The sequence below is a fragment of the Nilaparvata lugens genome, chromosome 11 (assembly GCF_014356525.2).
Source record: "Nilaparvata lugens isolate BPH chromosome 11, ASM1435652v1, whole genome shotgun sequence".
Taxonomy (NCBI): Eukaryota; Metazoa; Arthropoda; class Insecta; order Hemiptera; family Delphacidae; genus Nilaparvata; species Nilaparvata lugens.
The window spans coordinates 18,813,271-18,830,770 of record NC_052514.1 but is presented as its reverse complement, the minus strand read 5'-3'; the positions used below and the strand labels follow the sequence as shown (position 1 = coordinate 18,830,770).

The window sequence follows — 17,500 nt, the reverse complement described above, 5'->3', positions numbered from 1 at the left end:
TGATTAATACGGCATGGCAGAGTATCCAAAAGGATCTCTCTGCCGATAAAAGCCATATGAATAGATTTATAAGTTCAACCGTCAGATTGGCAATTTATACTTATTATACGCTCAAATGTAGATGAAATCGATAAATTCATTTAGTTAAATGATATAAAAGGCCCCGACATCGTTATATGCATCGCTACCGACCTGTCAAATTTCCACTGATGCTCTTATGTTAGCCAATTTCAAAAACGGAATCAATAAACTCGTTAAGCCAATCAACAGCTGAAACAACAATTATGCTGTCAGCGATAAAATTTCAATCAATTGGCCAAACTATGGGGTGACAGAGAGAGGGGGAGGAAATGACAAGCAAGTAAACACAAAGGGGATGAAATACGTTTCTCCGACTGCATCAATATATGTACAGTATGCTGAAATTAACGTCAAGTGGACAAATATTTATTAGCGCACGCGGGAACTCGGCATCATCTAATCCAACATGGCGGCTGCGTTATAAATCAAATGATGGCCATGCAAATGTCAGTGGTCCATGTGCTGGCACTTGCATGGTGAATCATTATCGGATTAATTAAAAGTAAACACCCGGCAACGTGTATAAAGTGGGGCATCTGCACTATGCTGAGATGCACTTCAAATTGTCAGCAATTCTCATGAATAGCATCAAACTCCCCTATTCAACCAATGCTGACAATATACAGAGGTATCAGCTGTAGTGAGATCAACTTGAATCTGTCAGTAACCCTCATTAATCACATCCATTCTAGCCATCCAACCAACGCTGACAGAGTATACTGAATCTCACTGCTACAAACCTAGTTGATGCAACGCTGTTTCCATGGCAACGCTTTCAACAGCGGTTGAGTTATTGTTGTTGCTTTGTAGTTGGGAGACGTCTAGTTATAGTTTATTATTGCGTTTGAGTTGTCTAGTTGACCGACTATTAATAATGCCAACTTTGGTCTGGAACTTCAATTTAATAGTGGATCATTATTGAACATGAAATTCAGTTTCAAGTGTGGCAATTTGAGAGGAAATAAAAATAGCTTGGATGATTATAAAAGGGTAGTTTTTGGGTTAAATTTATGTACACTTGGGAAGATCATTTCATATTTCTTATATCAGAAGCCTCTTGATTGGATTTTATTGTAACTCAGGGATCATTCTGATTGAAGGAGGGGATCTGTCAAAGCTGAAGATTAATTTAAAAGATTTTTTGCAATCCACATTTACTTCGGAGCTTCATCAAGTTGAACGTGGCAATGTAAATCCATAAACTTATTCAAACACTCCGATGATTGATATAATCCGCTAGATTACGGGGAAAGTTTAATTCACGATAGATGATTATAAAATACTAAGATTTGGCATAAAAGTGCCTATCTAGGAATCAATATCTATTTTCGTATAATGGATTAAGAAGTTCCAGTTCATTCTTTATGGTATGCTTTTATGCATTCATAAATTTTCATGGAAAATCAAAGATTTAGCAAAGTTCTCTAGAATTATTTGTAACTTTTTAAAATGATCGAGACTTCAAATTAGGAAAACATTGATTTGAGACATTAACTCAGAATTTCTAGAAGAAAGATTACCGAAAAATGAGTGATACGTGTGTTCAATTTTCTAGAATTCAGGTGATAGAAAAATTATTATTGTTCATAGAGGAATATATTTTATTATTATCTGGATTAGAAATTAAGGAGAGATTAGTCAACAAGTTTGAGGATTTTGAAATGATAATGTCCTGACAAAAAACAAAAGACTTGGATAAAGTACATGTTCTATACCCAGGATATAACCAAAGAAAGTGATATCAGAAGAAGGAGAATGAATTTCCCATGAAACACCTCTACAAACATGTAAGTTTCCATATCATTCAGTCAAGCCGAGCAACTTCCATAATTTCTTCTCTCTGACTGAGTTCGATTCAATAGGGAACAACGTTCGTAAATAATAATTTCTGCTGAGAACTTTGATAACAACTTCTCGAGTATCAGTAAAAACAAGTTTGAGGCCCTTATGGCGCGTAGCGCTGAAGCACGGATGCTCAGGCACATTTAATTGAATTCGTCGAGTGTAAACAGAGAAGAATTCAATTTTTGCCACTGTTTACACATTTAAAAATGTACAATGATGGAACAGTTAAAATACTTGGGCTACTGAAAGACTCCCGACATGTCTGTGGAAATTTGAGCCCCTCCAGGTATTTTATCGCGGACTTTTGCAAAACAAAAATTCTTTGAATGTTTTGCTTCGAGGTACTCCCCCATAATTCAATGCCATAAGCAATGTGGGATTCAATCAGTGCATAGTAAACACTTTTTGCTGTTGTTTAAGGCACCCGTTTAACAATATTTCTAAATGAAAAAAGTGACCTACTCAATTTCAATGATATCTTGTTCACATGATCCCCCCAATTAAGCTTGGAATCCATCGACAAACCTAACATATTCACAACAGTACAACTTTCAATGTTCGTTTCACCAAGTGTTATGGTGGGGTGAAAAGGACGATACTTATAATCAAAGCTGATGACATGACTTTTGTTTGAATTTATAGTGAGGTCTCAATCATTAAAAAACTGCACAACCTCATTTGCCATGTTATTTGCCTCAATCTCCAAGTCTATGAGATCTGATCTCTTAAATAGCAATACAATCATCGGCATAGAGAGTAATTTTATCAGTGACAGGAACATTGAATTGAATATCATTTATATATAATATGGAGAGTAATGGGCTTAAAATGGTGCCTTGTGGTACGCCTCGTGTCAATGGTAACTTTGCTGAGTTTACTAACCCATTAGGAGCAGATATACATGTGAACTGGTACCTGTTGCTCATTGTATGATGCTATCAATCTATTCGCCACGCCTCTAATTCCGAGCTTTGATAACTTGCATAAAAGAATATCGATATTGACACTATTAAAGCCTCTTGACAGGTCCAATAGGAGCGCAGTTACATAATCACCAGCATCAATCCCTTTCACAATTGACTCAAAAAAATTTACCGCTGCAGTGATTGTTGACTTTCCCTTCATAAAACCATATTGACAATTGAAAAGCAAATCGAATTTTTACAGATAACTCATAATTCTATCATGAATGAGCCTCTCAAAAACCTTTGACAATGTATTTAAAACTGAAATAGGTCGATAATTATTAATATCCATAACATTACCTTTTTTTAGGTTAGGGATCACTTTGGCTATTTTCAATAAGTCTGGAAATATACCTGTCTTAAACATTGAGTTGATAATGGATACCAATGATTCTGCTATTTCATGACAACATGCCTTAATTACTGACACCGGGATTTTATCTGGGCCCACAGCCTTTTTAGCTTTTAGGTTTTTTATAACTCCCACAACCTCATTGACATTTGTGGGAAAAAGAAAAAGAAATTTTTCAGTAGCAGTGCCCAATCAATTTTTCCGCGATAAATGCATTCAAATCTTCAACTTGGTGCCAACCTAACAAAATCAACTCAACTTAATGCCAACCTGACAAGATTATTAATTTAGTTGCCAGTTAACAACTGTTTCGAAGAGGTACTCTATCTAGATTATAGTTCTATAGTAACATATGATATGGAAATTTCAATTATAATTAAGAGATTGGGAGAAGAAGAATATACATGCTAAAAGACAAACTTTAAACCCTTATAAATAACCCTTAGAGTTAAAATATTGCCAAAAGATTTCTTAGTGCGCCTCTAAAGGGCCAACTGAACATACCTACCAAATTTGAACGTTTTTGGTCCGGTAGATTTTTAGTTCTGCGAGTGAGTGAGTGAATGAGTGAGTCAGTCAGTCAGTCAGTCAGTCAGTGAGTGAGTGCCATTTCGCTTTTATATAGATTAATGAACTGCATTAACCTTTATTTTCAGGGCCCAACCAGTTGTTTCTAATCCTATTACAATTACCACATCTGTTCCTTATTGTATATGAGAGAGGAAAAAATAGTTTTGTAGTGTTATTACAGTATAATCTCTGAACAATCAAACAGACCTCATATTTGGAAGTAAGTCCAAAAATTACAAGACATTGGAATCTAAAGAAAAATGGTCTCACTTAAGCTCCCACCATTTACAAGGAACACTCTGACTGCTATACGGGAAGAGCAAAATCTATTGATCTCATCATTTAAAGTCGTATTGATTCCATTAATATTCATTTCATTTTAAATGAAATATATAAGCGAGAATATATAGAGAATAAAAGAGAGTTTAACAAATCAATGCAGACTAATTAGAGAATTTTAAAATTGTGGAAGAAGTAAGCTAGAGGCAAGTTTTAGCACTTCAGCTATACTGCAGACGATTGGGAATGGTGGATTCAAGCGAAGCTGTTATTGGAAGGTGATTAAGACGAAAGTCAATGTTGGTTCTTGTTGAACTAGCGACAGGATGGAGAGGAGCAATTAGCAAGCAAAGAAGGTCAGTCTGGTAGAATGGGGGATGAAGAAGGAAGAAGAGATGAGCGGATGAAGACAGACAGAGAGGAAATCGAGAAGCTCAGTCTAGTTAATAAGGGGGAAATGGAAAAGATAAGCGAATGAGGGTAGAGAGGAAGGAAACTGGAAAATAGTGTGAGAGTAACAAGAGACATGGAAAGGATGAGAACTGAGCAAACAGCAGAAACTACTGTTTCGTTTTCCTTTTCTTCGTAGTATTCGTGCTTGACCATCCCCTTCCTTCGTTTTCTTTGCTTTCTTTGAGAAAAAATGCTGCCGGCATTTTTCAAGCATCAACAGTCCTCAGGTAGAGTGGAAACGAAACTTGCTCAACATAACTGTGTCATTCAATAACAGAAAGGTTCGGAGTCAAACCTGAAGCTGCTTTCAAGAGAGATGCTTTTAGTACGACAAGAGACCCATGACTCTTACAACCTTATACTCTTACATTGTAAATTTTACAAATTTCTAAAAGAAACTATCCATCAGGTAACAGTAGACATGAAATAATCTAGCAGTAGAAACCTTGTTGTGGAATACATTTTTTTAATTAATTAATTTTCTAGTCCGCAAGAGTATCGCTTCAGAAATTATATCAGAATTTGTAAGTTTGATTAGAGGCAACAATATTAAAATCGGAATCAACATTTTTGGAAAAACTTGCAAAAAACATTTGAATAGGGAATACGAAAAATACCCTCTGTGAATTTATACTGGAAATAAACAACATTTTGATGACTTTGGTATATCTAGCAGAAATATCGGATTTATATATTGAAGATGTATTTATTATAAATACAGTATTTTCAAGGAAGAGGAGAGGGGATCAACGAAGAAGATTTAGTTTGAGAATTTTAAGCGGAGCATTGATTATATCGTGGGGACAAGTTTTTAAAATGTGGTGCTGGAAATTCAAGAAAAGTCAAACCTGATCTTCTCCCAAGAAGAGTATCTAGATAATACTAGATATTTTTGTGTAGCTGAGAACTACTGTCTTTTTCATTCAATACTAGATATAGATAATAGTATATAATAATATTATCCTTGATCTTCTCAATGAAACTGAAGAATCCATCAACTAGTAATAACTTATTCAATTTTTGTAAGCTGAATTTGTAATATTCACATTATAAATAAGGTGATAAATGGAATTATTCTACTCACCTCAAGAAAAGGTTTCAGTGGATTCTAATAATTTTATTTCTGATGACAACTTTGTTATTCGTTTCAGGTTGCTGGTATAAAAATCAACGTCTCAGCATAGAGTTCAAATCCTGAAAAAGATATTTGAAATCAATAAAGTTTGAACTTTTTATTGTAGTTATCCAATAATTCATATTGCACTGTAATGAGTGCTTAATATATACATAAGATTGTAGTAAATATTTATCAAGAATAGTCGAATGATTATGTTTCCAGTACCCTTATCATATTTCTATATAAAACACTACTATAGCACTTGACACTTTGACACTTAACAGGAGAATGGGATAAATACCCGAAACTAGTCGTTTTTTTATGAAAATAAAATAAGAGTACTGGTGATTTTCTACAATTAAACATTGAAGTCACCCTATCAAAATGCTTTATCAGATTATGTTTGACTTAATTTTTAAGAAAAATCAAAAATTGAATGAACTCATGCGTTCGTTATTTTAAAAGATTCTCTATAAGGGTGAAATAACCCTTTATGAGAAGAAAATAACAAAAATATATAGTAAACAGGATTTCGTACTATAGTAACGTTTTCTATACTCTGAATAAATTTTAAAGAGGTAAAAGACATCATGATATCATTCCAGCTTTTTCAGCTAAGTAATAAAATTGAGCTACCATGAGGAGTGGCCATGAGCTACTCAAGTAAGATTCTCGACATGTACTTCCATTACATTGCAGATTCTACTGCCACACTTTTACGAGCCAATAAAAAATCTATCCGACTCTTTGGATCAGACTGCGCTTAATGCAGCAAAATGATCGTATTTCACAAGATCTTCTTTAAGTATCTATGATCTCTTGACAAAATGTACAAACGACTTGAGAGAAAGTTATTGAAAATGTCATTTTCTACTCATAAAACCGTTTACACTGATGGATAGTTGAATCTAGGTTTACTGCATCAAGAATTCACCCTGTTGATACTCACACATCTATACACAATTTATTCACAATTTTTTGAACATTTCAAGTTTTTCTATTGCTACTACTTCTTGTAATAGTTGAGCTGGCAAACTTCACCTATACTTTTATTCTATTTCTCAATGAATGATTCTTTTATTCATCTGAGAAAACATAGGAGTAAACCGGATATCTCTCAATATATAATTCATTCCAGAGTTCAGATCTTGAACTTCTAGTTCTAGCTCTTCTAGTTTAAGGTCTTAATATCAGAATTAAGTTTAATTTTCAGCAATTCTTCAAAATTATATTTTTAATATGTGAATAATTCCAATTTTACTTATAATAATGTGAAATATTTCTTCTATGTTCAGTTTTAAAGCATCTAAATTTGAAAATCTACTTTGTGAAAATACTTGAGGACTGAAAATTTTGTGAATTGGAGAACTACAAGACTTTGAACTACGGACTATGTGTTATCTAAATTTGGGAGAGGAATAGCACAAGGTAGCCTTATTTTTCCTGTTCCTATCATTTTGATAATGTATACTTATTGTATAAATGAATGGATAAAGTAAAATGAATGAATGAATTAATCGTAGAAGTGCCTCTTCAATTCCCAATATCACTACTATAACCATAGTAGCACTGCTCGATTGAATTCGAAAAATTATGAGAACCACTATTATACCACTATACCGTAGTATGGAATGCAGTGATTTCTAATATTCAACTAGAGTCAAGTAAACGTAACTCGTTGGTTGTTTAATTTTGTTATTATGAAGTTTGCTCCTGCAAGTATGTCAAGCTAGTATCCATTGCAGAGATATTTTAGACGAGCAGAAACATTTCACCCACTTCAGAACCCAACATTTTTGGTGAAAGGGATTACACAGATAAAAACCCTTCACAAGCTCTCCAACTTTACTTGAACTACAAACATCACCTCAGGAAAAAACAGTACAAACTGTTGTTCTCTTGTGCTAGAGTTCATACATAAAGATAAGCCACTCGAACTGCAATGCAAGTTATCTGATCCGATTCAGAGTTTTTTGCTAGAAAATCCCTTCCCTGGAAACTTCTGATATTTTTCTCTAACATGCATATGCTCAGTGCTGGTTTGTCCCTTCCAGAGAAGACGTTGTAAAATTTTATTGCTTTGCAACAAAAAGACAACGATTTGAATGGGCAATCTGAGTCGATTGAGTGTTGGGAAAGGGGAAAAGCACTGAAGCACTGAAGCACACCCACTGCTCACTTATTCAGTGAACCAACCCCACACGTCGTGCTGGTACATTAATTATTTTCCAATAACCAGGATGGGACACGTCCATTTATATAATTGCCTTTCTATTTATGAGGTCATCATCGTTGTCAGCGATGCTTAGCAATTCAATTAGTTTGCAAACAGTTCATTTCTGTAAATGATCTGAGCGCTCCGCTATATTTCCATGCAGATCGAATATGTAAATTAATGTGATGTAGATTAAACAAACTGGAACCAAGCTTATCTGCAGGAACGGAATGGATCGACAGCTATTGCTTATTGGTCAGAAACAATTCACAATAGCATTTTGTACTTGCATCGAAATCATATCCACAACTTGACTCGTGAAGCCTTCTACTTGAAAGAAAATACTTTAAAGAAAGTCCTGTATCATTCTACCGGCAGATACTTTTGAACTTACAAGTTAAAAATACAACACTTCAAGTTAGCGAAGCTGGCTTTACGCCGTCACCCTTCTAACGGGAGAACCGGGATCATGTATTCTGATCCCAGCTATTAAATATTGCTTCGACTGATGGCTTAACCACTTCTGTATTGGAAGAAATGGATAAAGTGCGTTTTCTGCCATACCTTGATTGAGAATCCATTATTAAGAATAAGGTATAATAAAATGGTGCACATTGTTTGATAGAGGCCACATGATTCACTGTAATTGAAAACAATTAATAAACAATGTCTAAACCTTTAAACATACTGAAAATTATTTTGTTATAATCTACAAAAATAACTTGTATGTTCACTTTGCATGTGAATGATTTTCCGCAATTCGAAAAAAACGCTTAACCTGTGTCAAGTTCTGCTCCTGGGAGGGGCATGAACATGCACTAAAATTGATAATTATAAACTTTCAACAATTAAACCAAAATTATAATCATAAACCATGAGCAATATTTCTCAACGTTTAATGCCCCACGTTGTGTCGGCATGTGTCAGATCCCAGTCTCTGGAGGGGCGTCATGTGTCATGATCTTACTCCAAAGGGGGGACACGGAAATGTATAATTGGAACTATATGATAATAAATTAGAATTATAATTGTTCGGTCTTGAGTACGATTTCCTTGTACGTTGGGTCTTACCTTGTGTCGGCGAATGTTGTAACCTATTTTGTTCCGTAGAAAGAAGAGGACGTAAAATGAACAAGTAATTGATGGTTAGAATAGTCAGATTAAATAGAATAGTTGAACGGTTGTAATATTTCAATGATAGATATTTGCAGGTTAGATTGATTGATCTTTGTTTAATCGAATTGTCGATATCACTTAAATCGATGTATCGAAGCAGAATGACTAGTATATGGATGGGACAGATTGAAAAGGTTAATTTGCTCAACAGAGGGTTTGTCGGTCTACAAAGGTAGCTGAAGTAAGGGACCCGAGACTCTAACTTAATATGGTAGGTGGCTATAATATAATGAGGTGGAATTAAATTCACTTTAATAATAAAATACAGTTCAACTTGAATCTGCTGAAAATAAATCCTGTTGTCACTATGATCAGACAGAGATAGTAACTTTGGAGTGAACCTTTTCTCCAAATGATGACCAATATATCCAGAATCCAATACTTGTGCCGTAATTTGGAAAGATATTAGACCGCATGAAACAACAGGTAGAATGGCAAATCCATGCGAACCAGGTCTCTGATAAATACTATAGGTTATGTAGCGAAGTGCTGGACCAAAATAGTAAATATTTCGAGTACCGAGTTTAATTCTAACGTTGTCTATACAATCTATTACCTCTCTTTTCAACGTTGATCGGCTGATGATGCGGGATTCACTTCACCTCGGTGTAGCAGGCCGGTGGGAGTCGATTTACTATTTGATTCTGTGGGATACTCCCAATGACAGAATTTATTACTTGATAAGAAAAACGACCACCACTTACCACCAGAATAGATAATAGTCTAATGATAGATACTATACTCGCTACTGTCTGACTATTGCAAAACAGGACGTGTCCTGAATGACCAATGTGTGTCAGTCGAGAAAGAACGAATTTGGAGGTATAATGAAGTAAACCCAGTTTAACAAAACGGTAATATGGATAAATTCTGAGAGATAAACTGTTACAGCAAATATTGAATAAATTAATGAACAGATTATGTGAATAATAATTTTCAATAGGTACAAAATAAATATTGGTTGATAGCAGATTTGAATCTTTAAATTATAAATATTATATAGAAAGTTCGGTATTCTTCCGACTTTTGTTTCCGTTTTTTGGTTTTTCGAAATATATTCGGCCGTAGAATATATCGTTCCGGCTGGGTCCTTCCACGTGGCGAAAAATGTTGAACAGACTTCACTGATATAATTTCAGGGTTTATTTGAATGGAATTTAAAATCTTAATATCACAATTATTATAGGAACTTTGGAACAACTTTTTAAAAAACAGAAAAACGAAGATTAAGTTACATGAAACAGAAATTAAAGCTTTTGAACAATTAGGTACGTGGACTAGGTCTGCATCCTACCGATGATCCTTGCAAAATGGCCTCGAGTCTCCCTCTTCTAATTTTCACTTCAATTTCTCCTCCAAATTTTATCTTTCCAAATTTACATATTAATTCGGGATTGGTCCGATTCTGTGACGTAACCAATACGCCGAATGGGTGGTGTCACTGTGTCCAACTTTAAAGCTTTAAAAATATGGTGAAATTCCTGATTTGAAGTTGTTCCAAATTATCATATAGTTTTTTATAATTATAATAATACATAAATAATAGAATTCGTCTATGATGATATGCTTTTAAATTGGCTTCAATGAACAGCTAAAGATTATAGAACATAGACATGCTTGTATAACGTAAAGTAGACAAGAATATATATGTTTATAACAATAACAAATATCATAATAAATAAATATTTCTTCCTATTTTTTTGTTTATATTGTTTTTATATGCTAGAATATCGACCCTCAAACGTTATATATGGCTAAGCTAATTTGTTCATATATTTTTAACAAGTATATATTTTTTTTGTAGTTTAAATAAATAAATATTAGGGCTTATATGGCCTAGAAACGAAAGTATAAAAATGAAAAATTTAATAATATATTATTTCTATGATCGATGTTTAGTTGAACTGCCTTTTCAATTTGCTACTTGTTAATGAGCTAGCCTTGGTTTGTTTCGGGGTTATGTTTTCATTTCGAAACTAACCTTCAAATATAACTTTACTCTTCCAATCCATAGGCATATAAACATATACGGTTTTTTTCCATTGACTAATTTTTTGGAAGGCATACAATTACAGATTTATTTATTTCTTGCCATGTAAGTTAGATAACAATCGTCTATCGACCTCAGATAAGATTATATTGTTTCTATGGTGATAGAGACTATTCCATTCTTGTACTAGCCTATGAACAAATTTATTCTGTATTTTGAGGACTGTATGATCATTGGTACATCACAAAAAAGTCCCTCTAAATCGAGTCGGCGGGTTTATGATACAGGAACAGGATCTATGAGCGCGCAGGCTCGATTTACTCAAGTACCAAATGATTGACTCGGTATCTGCTGTCTTACATAGCTGGTCTCAATTAACTGAGCAAATTTTTGGTTCATCGAACACTAAACGGGTTCAAAGTGCCCTAGATGGTGCACAGACTCATCCGGTGCAACTTAAGGTGATAAGGTACCCCTTAATGGCACGCAGGCCATTGGTAGTAACTTTTAGGAGTGAGGTCTGTCCCTCTAGTCTCCTATGAATTAGATAGAGTCAAGCTGATTTTTTCAGGTTGATCCCTTTACAAAGGTGAGTGTAAATGATACTGTGATACATTTACCTCAAAGTATAGATTTTTGGCATTTCGCCATGCAATGCAATGTTTAAAATATAGATGTGACTTCAACAGTTAGTCGACATCGGGTAGCTAATTTCCGGCTACTTTTCTTTCGAGCAATCATGTGTACTGAGTTGATGTTTTCATTAGATACCGCCTGTCCTGGATGACTCTTACACAAAAATAGACATAGAACGTTTATAACATTTGAATTTGGCTAACTTTACATTAATCAGTAGGTATTATATGCTTAAATTTGGTACAGACTAGACGAATCGATTCTTTTCATAATTTTGACCTATTACTTCATATCGTTGAGGTTATGGGTCGATATCTAGTTCCTTTTTCATGCAATAACATAAAATAGATATATTACAATAAACATAAAGTTATTTTTGGTTTTTCTCATTGGTTTTTTACATGATATACATTTATAAATACAATATTACCTCGAACAATTTTACAATTTTTGGCATTTGTGAAGTTGGCACTTTTGCTTGATGCGTTCTTTTGCTTACAGCTGGCTATCGATTTTCACAATCTCGAAACAATTTCCTGTGTGTTCAGGCCAAATGCTTAATTTAATATTCTCAATATTACACTTAATAATATTTATAATTTGTGCACAGATTCTTAATTGGACAAATTTATCTGGCTTCATTTTTAATTATAATTTTCTTTTCCAGGTCTGTAACAATGTCCATGGAGCTTTGTTTTGGTTTGAGTTGGAACTCGACCTCGCCTCGTTGTGGACAAAATATCATAATATTTACACGGTGAGTATCACAGAGATAAAAAATTATTTACTTTCTTTATCATCATTTGTTAGACCGATGCCTGCTTATCTTGCTAACCGCTAATGTTTATTCATCCTCTCGTTGCGTTTGTTTACTTTCGTAGCTGTTGTACCCTTTTCTTAGGTTAGTTAGGCTGATAGTGCGACTGGATCTTTGTTGACGATCTGCAATTGATAATTTAATTTTGTTTGCATAATAAATAAACTGGTGAATTTAGATGATGCTTTCAATTTGCCTGTGATGCTTCAAATGTTTATTGAGTATATTTATAATTTCGACAATGACTGATTGAACCGGTTACATGAAATAGGTTAGGTGCCATGTTGTTGTTATTAGAGACAATCTCAACAGCTAAGATGAAATCCAGTGTGTATAATATCATTGACATATGAAGCTTCGCTGTCATTTAATGAATTTGAATTGAATTCCCGCTCTGCTGTCCCTCATTCGGTATTATCATAGCCACCTCTAATAAAAGGCCCCGGCCTACGATATTGCAACGTGGCAGTGTAGGCCTAGAATCTAATACATGATTGGTGAAAAAGATCAGCTGGTATTCTTTTAAATCTTTTTCACCAATCATGTATTAGATTCTAGGCCTACACTGCGACGTTGCAATATCGTAGGCCGGGGCCTTGTATTAGAGGTGGCTATGGTATTATTTATAATAATTGGAGTGGGAATCTATGTTGATTTTTGACCGTCCTGTTATTCATTAATTGTTTAAATCTGGTATGGCGGCGATGGAGATGGATCCTTTTCATAATAAGCCGTTTTCCTTGACTTGTTATTAGCTTAGTTGGCTTCCACCGCACATGCCGGTAGTGGTTGTGGGTTTTTGCAAACATAGTTCCTCCTTTCTGATTGGTAACATGAAGTTTGGTGTTTTTAAACTTAACATGTTTGCGGAGATTGTTGATTTTTCTGGATAGTGTTTTCCTATCCTGCATGTGGGTGTGGACTGTGTTTGATTTTAATTTCAGATGATGAGGAGGACTGTAGAATCTCCGGAATGTTTGTTGTTTCTTTAAAACTGGTTTCCTGCTTCTTTTTTAAATGGTGTTTTGATGAAGGATGATTGATTTTAATTTGACTTGATGGTGGTGTTGGCGAATCCTTCTAAATACTGTTCTTATTTTTTGAACTTGCTTCCTGCTTAATTGTTGTCTTGATTTTCTGTGATATTTTCTTCGTCTTCTGTTATTGTGATAATGTGACAGGTTATGATGTTTGCCGGTTTTATCTGTTACAGGAGGTGTCTTCGGTGGATTGGTGATGCCGGCCATCGACGGTTCGGGCTGTCCCTCGGATTGGTGGATGGCGTCCTCCGGCTCCTCTCTGTGTTCGGCGGGATACGGATCGGCTCCAACATGGACATGCTGGGTAGGTTGATCCTCCATGCTGGTACTGTAGTTGTTTGCTGGCGCCACGATCTGGGATGTTTCTTCCGTTCTGGTACTGACAATCTCGAGGGGTAGACAGGTTTGGAAGGATTGGTCGTTGTTAGCCAATTGACGGGGTTTATACCTCACGTGCCTTGGGTGACGATGCTGATAACATAGTCGTCGCCTGTCCTGGTTTCGCGCTGCTAACATATTGGCCGGTCTGGAATTCACATGTGTTAACAGTGCTTGAAGACAGGCACGGTCGTCTAGTCAGGAGTTCGGTGAATTACTCTGGTTGCTAGGTCCGGGTTTGCTAACTTGGCCTCCAGAAGCTTCTTTATACTGCGGTTTCTGCTGTGTCCGGTCGGTGTTTATTATGTTCTCCCTTCGATGTTGTTGGTTTGGGTTGTTGTTATTTGAGCGCCGTTGAATTTGGTCTCGTCCGTCGTAATGAGACGGGTTATTATAAGTGGAGTTGAAGTTTCTTTGGTTGTTATTATATGTTTGTGGTGGGCGATTTGGATTACGATGTCCGTGGCTAGATGAAGTGACTTGGTACTCTTCTCAGTTGTCGGGTTTGCGATGGGGTGCGTAGTTCGGTGAGACGGTGGTAAGCGGATGTTGATTGGGAGCGTGGTCATTCTGGTGGAAGTCGCTCTGTCTATTTCGACCTTGGGGCTTGTCATCCACGGTCTGTAGACGATGTAGATAATTTTCCAGCTCTTTGAAGCTGGTAACTTGGTGGGTGGCCAATGCGAGTCGTATGTATCTCGGCATTTTATCTATGATTAATCTTACCAGCACGGGTTCGGGTACTGAATTATCAAGCTGCGTATTCAAATACCGGAGCCGGGTGATGAAGGTGGTGTAGGAATTATCCACACGTGTGTCGTACTGGCTAGAGACAATTTCTGCCAACAAACCTTGTTGTCTCCCTGCACTCTAATACTTCTCTAGGAAAACTTTTTCGAATTCTTCGAACGTCTTTATCTCCTGAGCACAGTTGTGGAAGAATAATAGTGGTTCACCCGACAGAAGAGCAGTTAGTTTTAGACGCCATATTGGCCAGGGGGTAGGCACTAGTTGGTGTATGGATTTAAGCTGGTTTATGAAAGGTTTTGGCTGTATGGACTGTGGCGTATTATTAAATTTTTCCAGATTGTTGACGAGGGATAACATGCTAGAATTGTCGGCAGGTGTGCAACTACCATTCAGGTTCGGTGCCAAAGTCATTCGGGATTCCAGATGCATGATTTTCGAATCTGTGGCGGCTATTTTCCTTTCGAACTGGGTTTTTTGCTCTTGAATGCCATCCTGCATGGAATTGACCTTGTCGCTTAGATTTTCCTGTTGATCCGATAGGTGGTCTATTCGGCTCTCGAGGGTTAACTGGTTCTTTGTATTTTGTTCAATTTTAAGACTAACGAGATCCACGGAGGTGCTCACGGCTCGAATAGCTCTTTTAAGCTCTTGTTCTAAGTGCTGGCGTCCACTTTCGCACTTAGTGTGATGATTTTTTAATTCAATTTGCAAATGTGCTCGGGTCTGTTCCTCGGTCACCTTTATTTGGTCAACTATTTTCTCTGTCATCCGCTTTTCTAGCTTTTGGGTTTGTTGGTTATGTCAACCCGCAAGTTTGTGTTCAATTCAGTAAGTTTGCTCTCCATACTTAGGGACATCTCATCCATCCGAGTGTTGAGATCGTCGGTGATTTTAGTTTTAATTTCCTGAGCTTGTTCAGAGATCTTCTGGTCGACCTGTCCTAGGATGGCTGTAGTTTTGCTCTCCATGCAAGCTAATAATTGCCGGAACTCTTCTCTCCGTTCTTCTCTGTCTCTGTCTCTCTCTTCCTGCTGCTTGCGCTCTTTCTCCCTCTGTTCTGCTCGGTCCTGGTCTCTCTCTTCCTGGCGTATTTTTTGGTCCTTTGCTCTCTCTTCCTGATGTTCTTTTCGGTCCTTCTTCCGCCGTTCGTCGATCTCAAATATCAACTGTTCGTTTGTAGCAAGGGTGCTATTTGCCAGTGCTATTGATAGAGGTCCGCGAGTATCCTCAAATAATGTTTTTTCTTTATTTGCAGGTATTGAAGGAGCGGCATATGGAGGTGAAGCGATTGGTACATCCTGGAGCTCTATCTGGGTGGACGAATGCTGGCCCAGATTATTGGTGTTGAAGCCCATGGAGGATATGCTGCCGGGTTCACGACTCCTTGGGGTCTCCGCCTCGTCGTCCACTGGAATGGGAGTGCTGGATGGAGCGTCGTCAACTATTGCCGCATCCGCCTGTGCGCTGGGTCCTGAGGGTAGTGCTACTGGGTACGAGACATCCGAATTGGGGTTGGAGTCTTCCATGGTGAAGTGGCAGATTCTTGGCTGACAGCGTGGAAGTTCGAGTGACAGTTCGGTAGTGTGTGAGCAGACAAGCGAATCGATGCTAATTTGCTTAAAATTAGATAAGTGATGAGATAAGTGAACAACAAATATTTATCACAGTGATTAGTGCCGCGAGATGACTAGAGGATAATTCAGTGCACGTTGACCTTCAATTGTTCGAGGTAAACATATAAACATTAAAAATTAACAATAAAAATATGACAAATAATACTAACATATAGCAATTGCCTGTGAGGTAGGATACAAAACCTTCTTGTTTTATAATTTTCGTGTGGTTCAGTCCACATACAAAATTGATCTGTTCAATCTCAAGTTCGTTCTTTCTCTCCCCTAAAAATTCATCACTAGTTGACAAATCTTTTATCCACATTGATCATGCAGGGCACGGCTTATTAATAATTGGGGTTCTATGTCACTCTAATTTGATTAGGATTGTTATGATGAATATTCAGGCTAAGTTTGACAAGTTGGGATTGATCCAAAGTTTGAAAAAATTTCTGGGTACTAGTGAAATAATTATGTAACCTAATAGTGTAGCTGTACATGCCTAGGGGTCTCATCAGAGGCCCCACGTTGGGCGCCATGTGTCAAGTTCTGATCCTGGGAGGGGCATGAACATGCACTAAAATTGATAATTATAAACTTTCAACAATTAAACCAAAAACCAAAATTATAATCATAAACCATGAGCAATATTTCTCAACGTTTAATGCCCCACATTGTGTTGGCATGTGTCAAATCCCAGTCTCTGGAGGGGCGTCATGTGTCATGATCTTACTCCAAAGGGGGGACACGGGAATGTATAATTGGAACTATGTGATAATAAATTAGAATTATAATTGTTCGGTCTTGAGTACGATTTCCTTGTACATTGGGTCTTACCTTGTGTCGGCGAATGTTGTAACCTATTTTGTTCCGTAGAAAGAAGAGGGCGTAAAATGAACAAGTAATTGATGGTTAGAATAGTCAGATTAAATAGAATAGTTGAACGGTTGTAATATTTCAATGATAGATATTTGCAGGTTAGATTGATTGATCTTTGTTTAATCGAATTGTCGATATCACTTAAATCGATGTATCGAAGCAGAATGACTAGTATATGGATGGGACAGATTGAAAAGGTTAATTTGCTCAACAGAGGGTTTGTCGGTCTACAAAGGTAGCTGAAGTAAGGGACCCGAGACTCTAACTTAATATGGTAGGTGGCTATAATATAATGAGGTGGAATTAAATTCACTTTAATAATAAAATACAGTTCAACTTGAATC

The 17,500-nt window shown here is 36.4% G+C and overlaps 2 protein-coding genes across 7 annotated transcripts in view; one reads left to right on the top strand and one right to left on the bottom strand.

Moving 5' to 3' along the window:
- Positions 1–17,500, bottom strand: part of LOC111064110 (PPE family protein PPE2) — a 143,145-nt gene that overhangs the window by 62,233 nt on the left and 63,412 nt on the right. For 5 of the 6 annotated variants that reach the window (XM_039437764.1, XM_039437762.1, XM_039437763.1 and 2 more), the window contains one exon: positions 5,630–5,739. The exons of the other annotated variant lie outside the window; for it this stretch is intronic. The gene's annotated coding sequence lies outside the window, so the exon portion shown is untranslated. The remainder of the gene's footprint in view (positions 1–5,629; positions 5,740–17,500) is intronic. 6 annotated transcript variants of the gene reach the window in all.
- LOC120353572 lies at positions 12,053–16,426 on the top strand. Its single transcript, XM_039437770.1, has 3 exons — positions 12,053–12,436; positions 13,710–13,840; positions 15,920–16,426. Exons 1-3 carry the CDS (start codon positions 12,357–12,359, stop codon positions 16,213–16,215), a joined length of 507 nt encoding a protein of 168 aa, XP_039293704.1. The 5' UTR covers positions 12,053–12,356; the 3' UTR covers positions 16,216–16,426.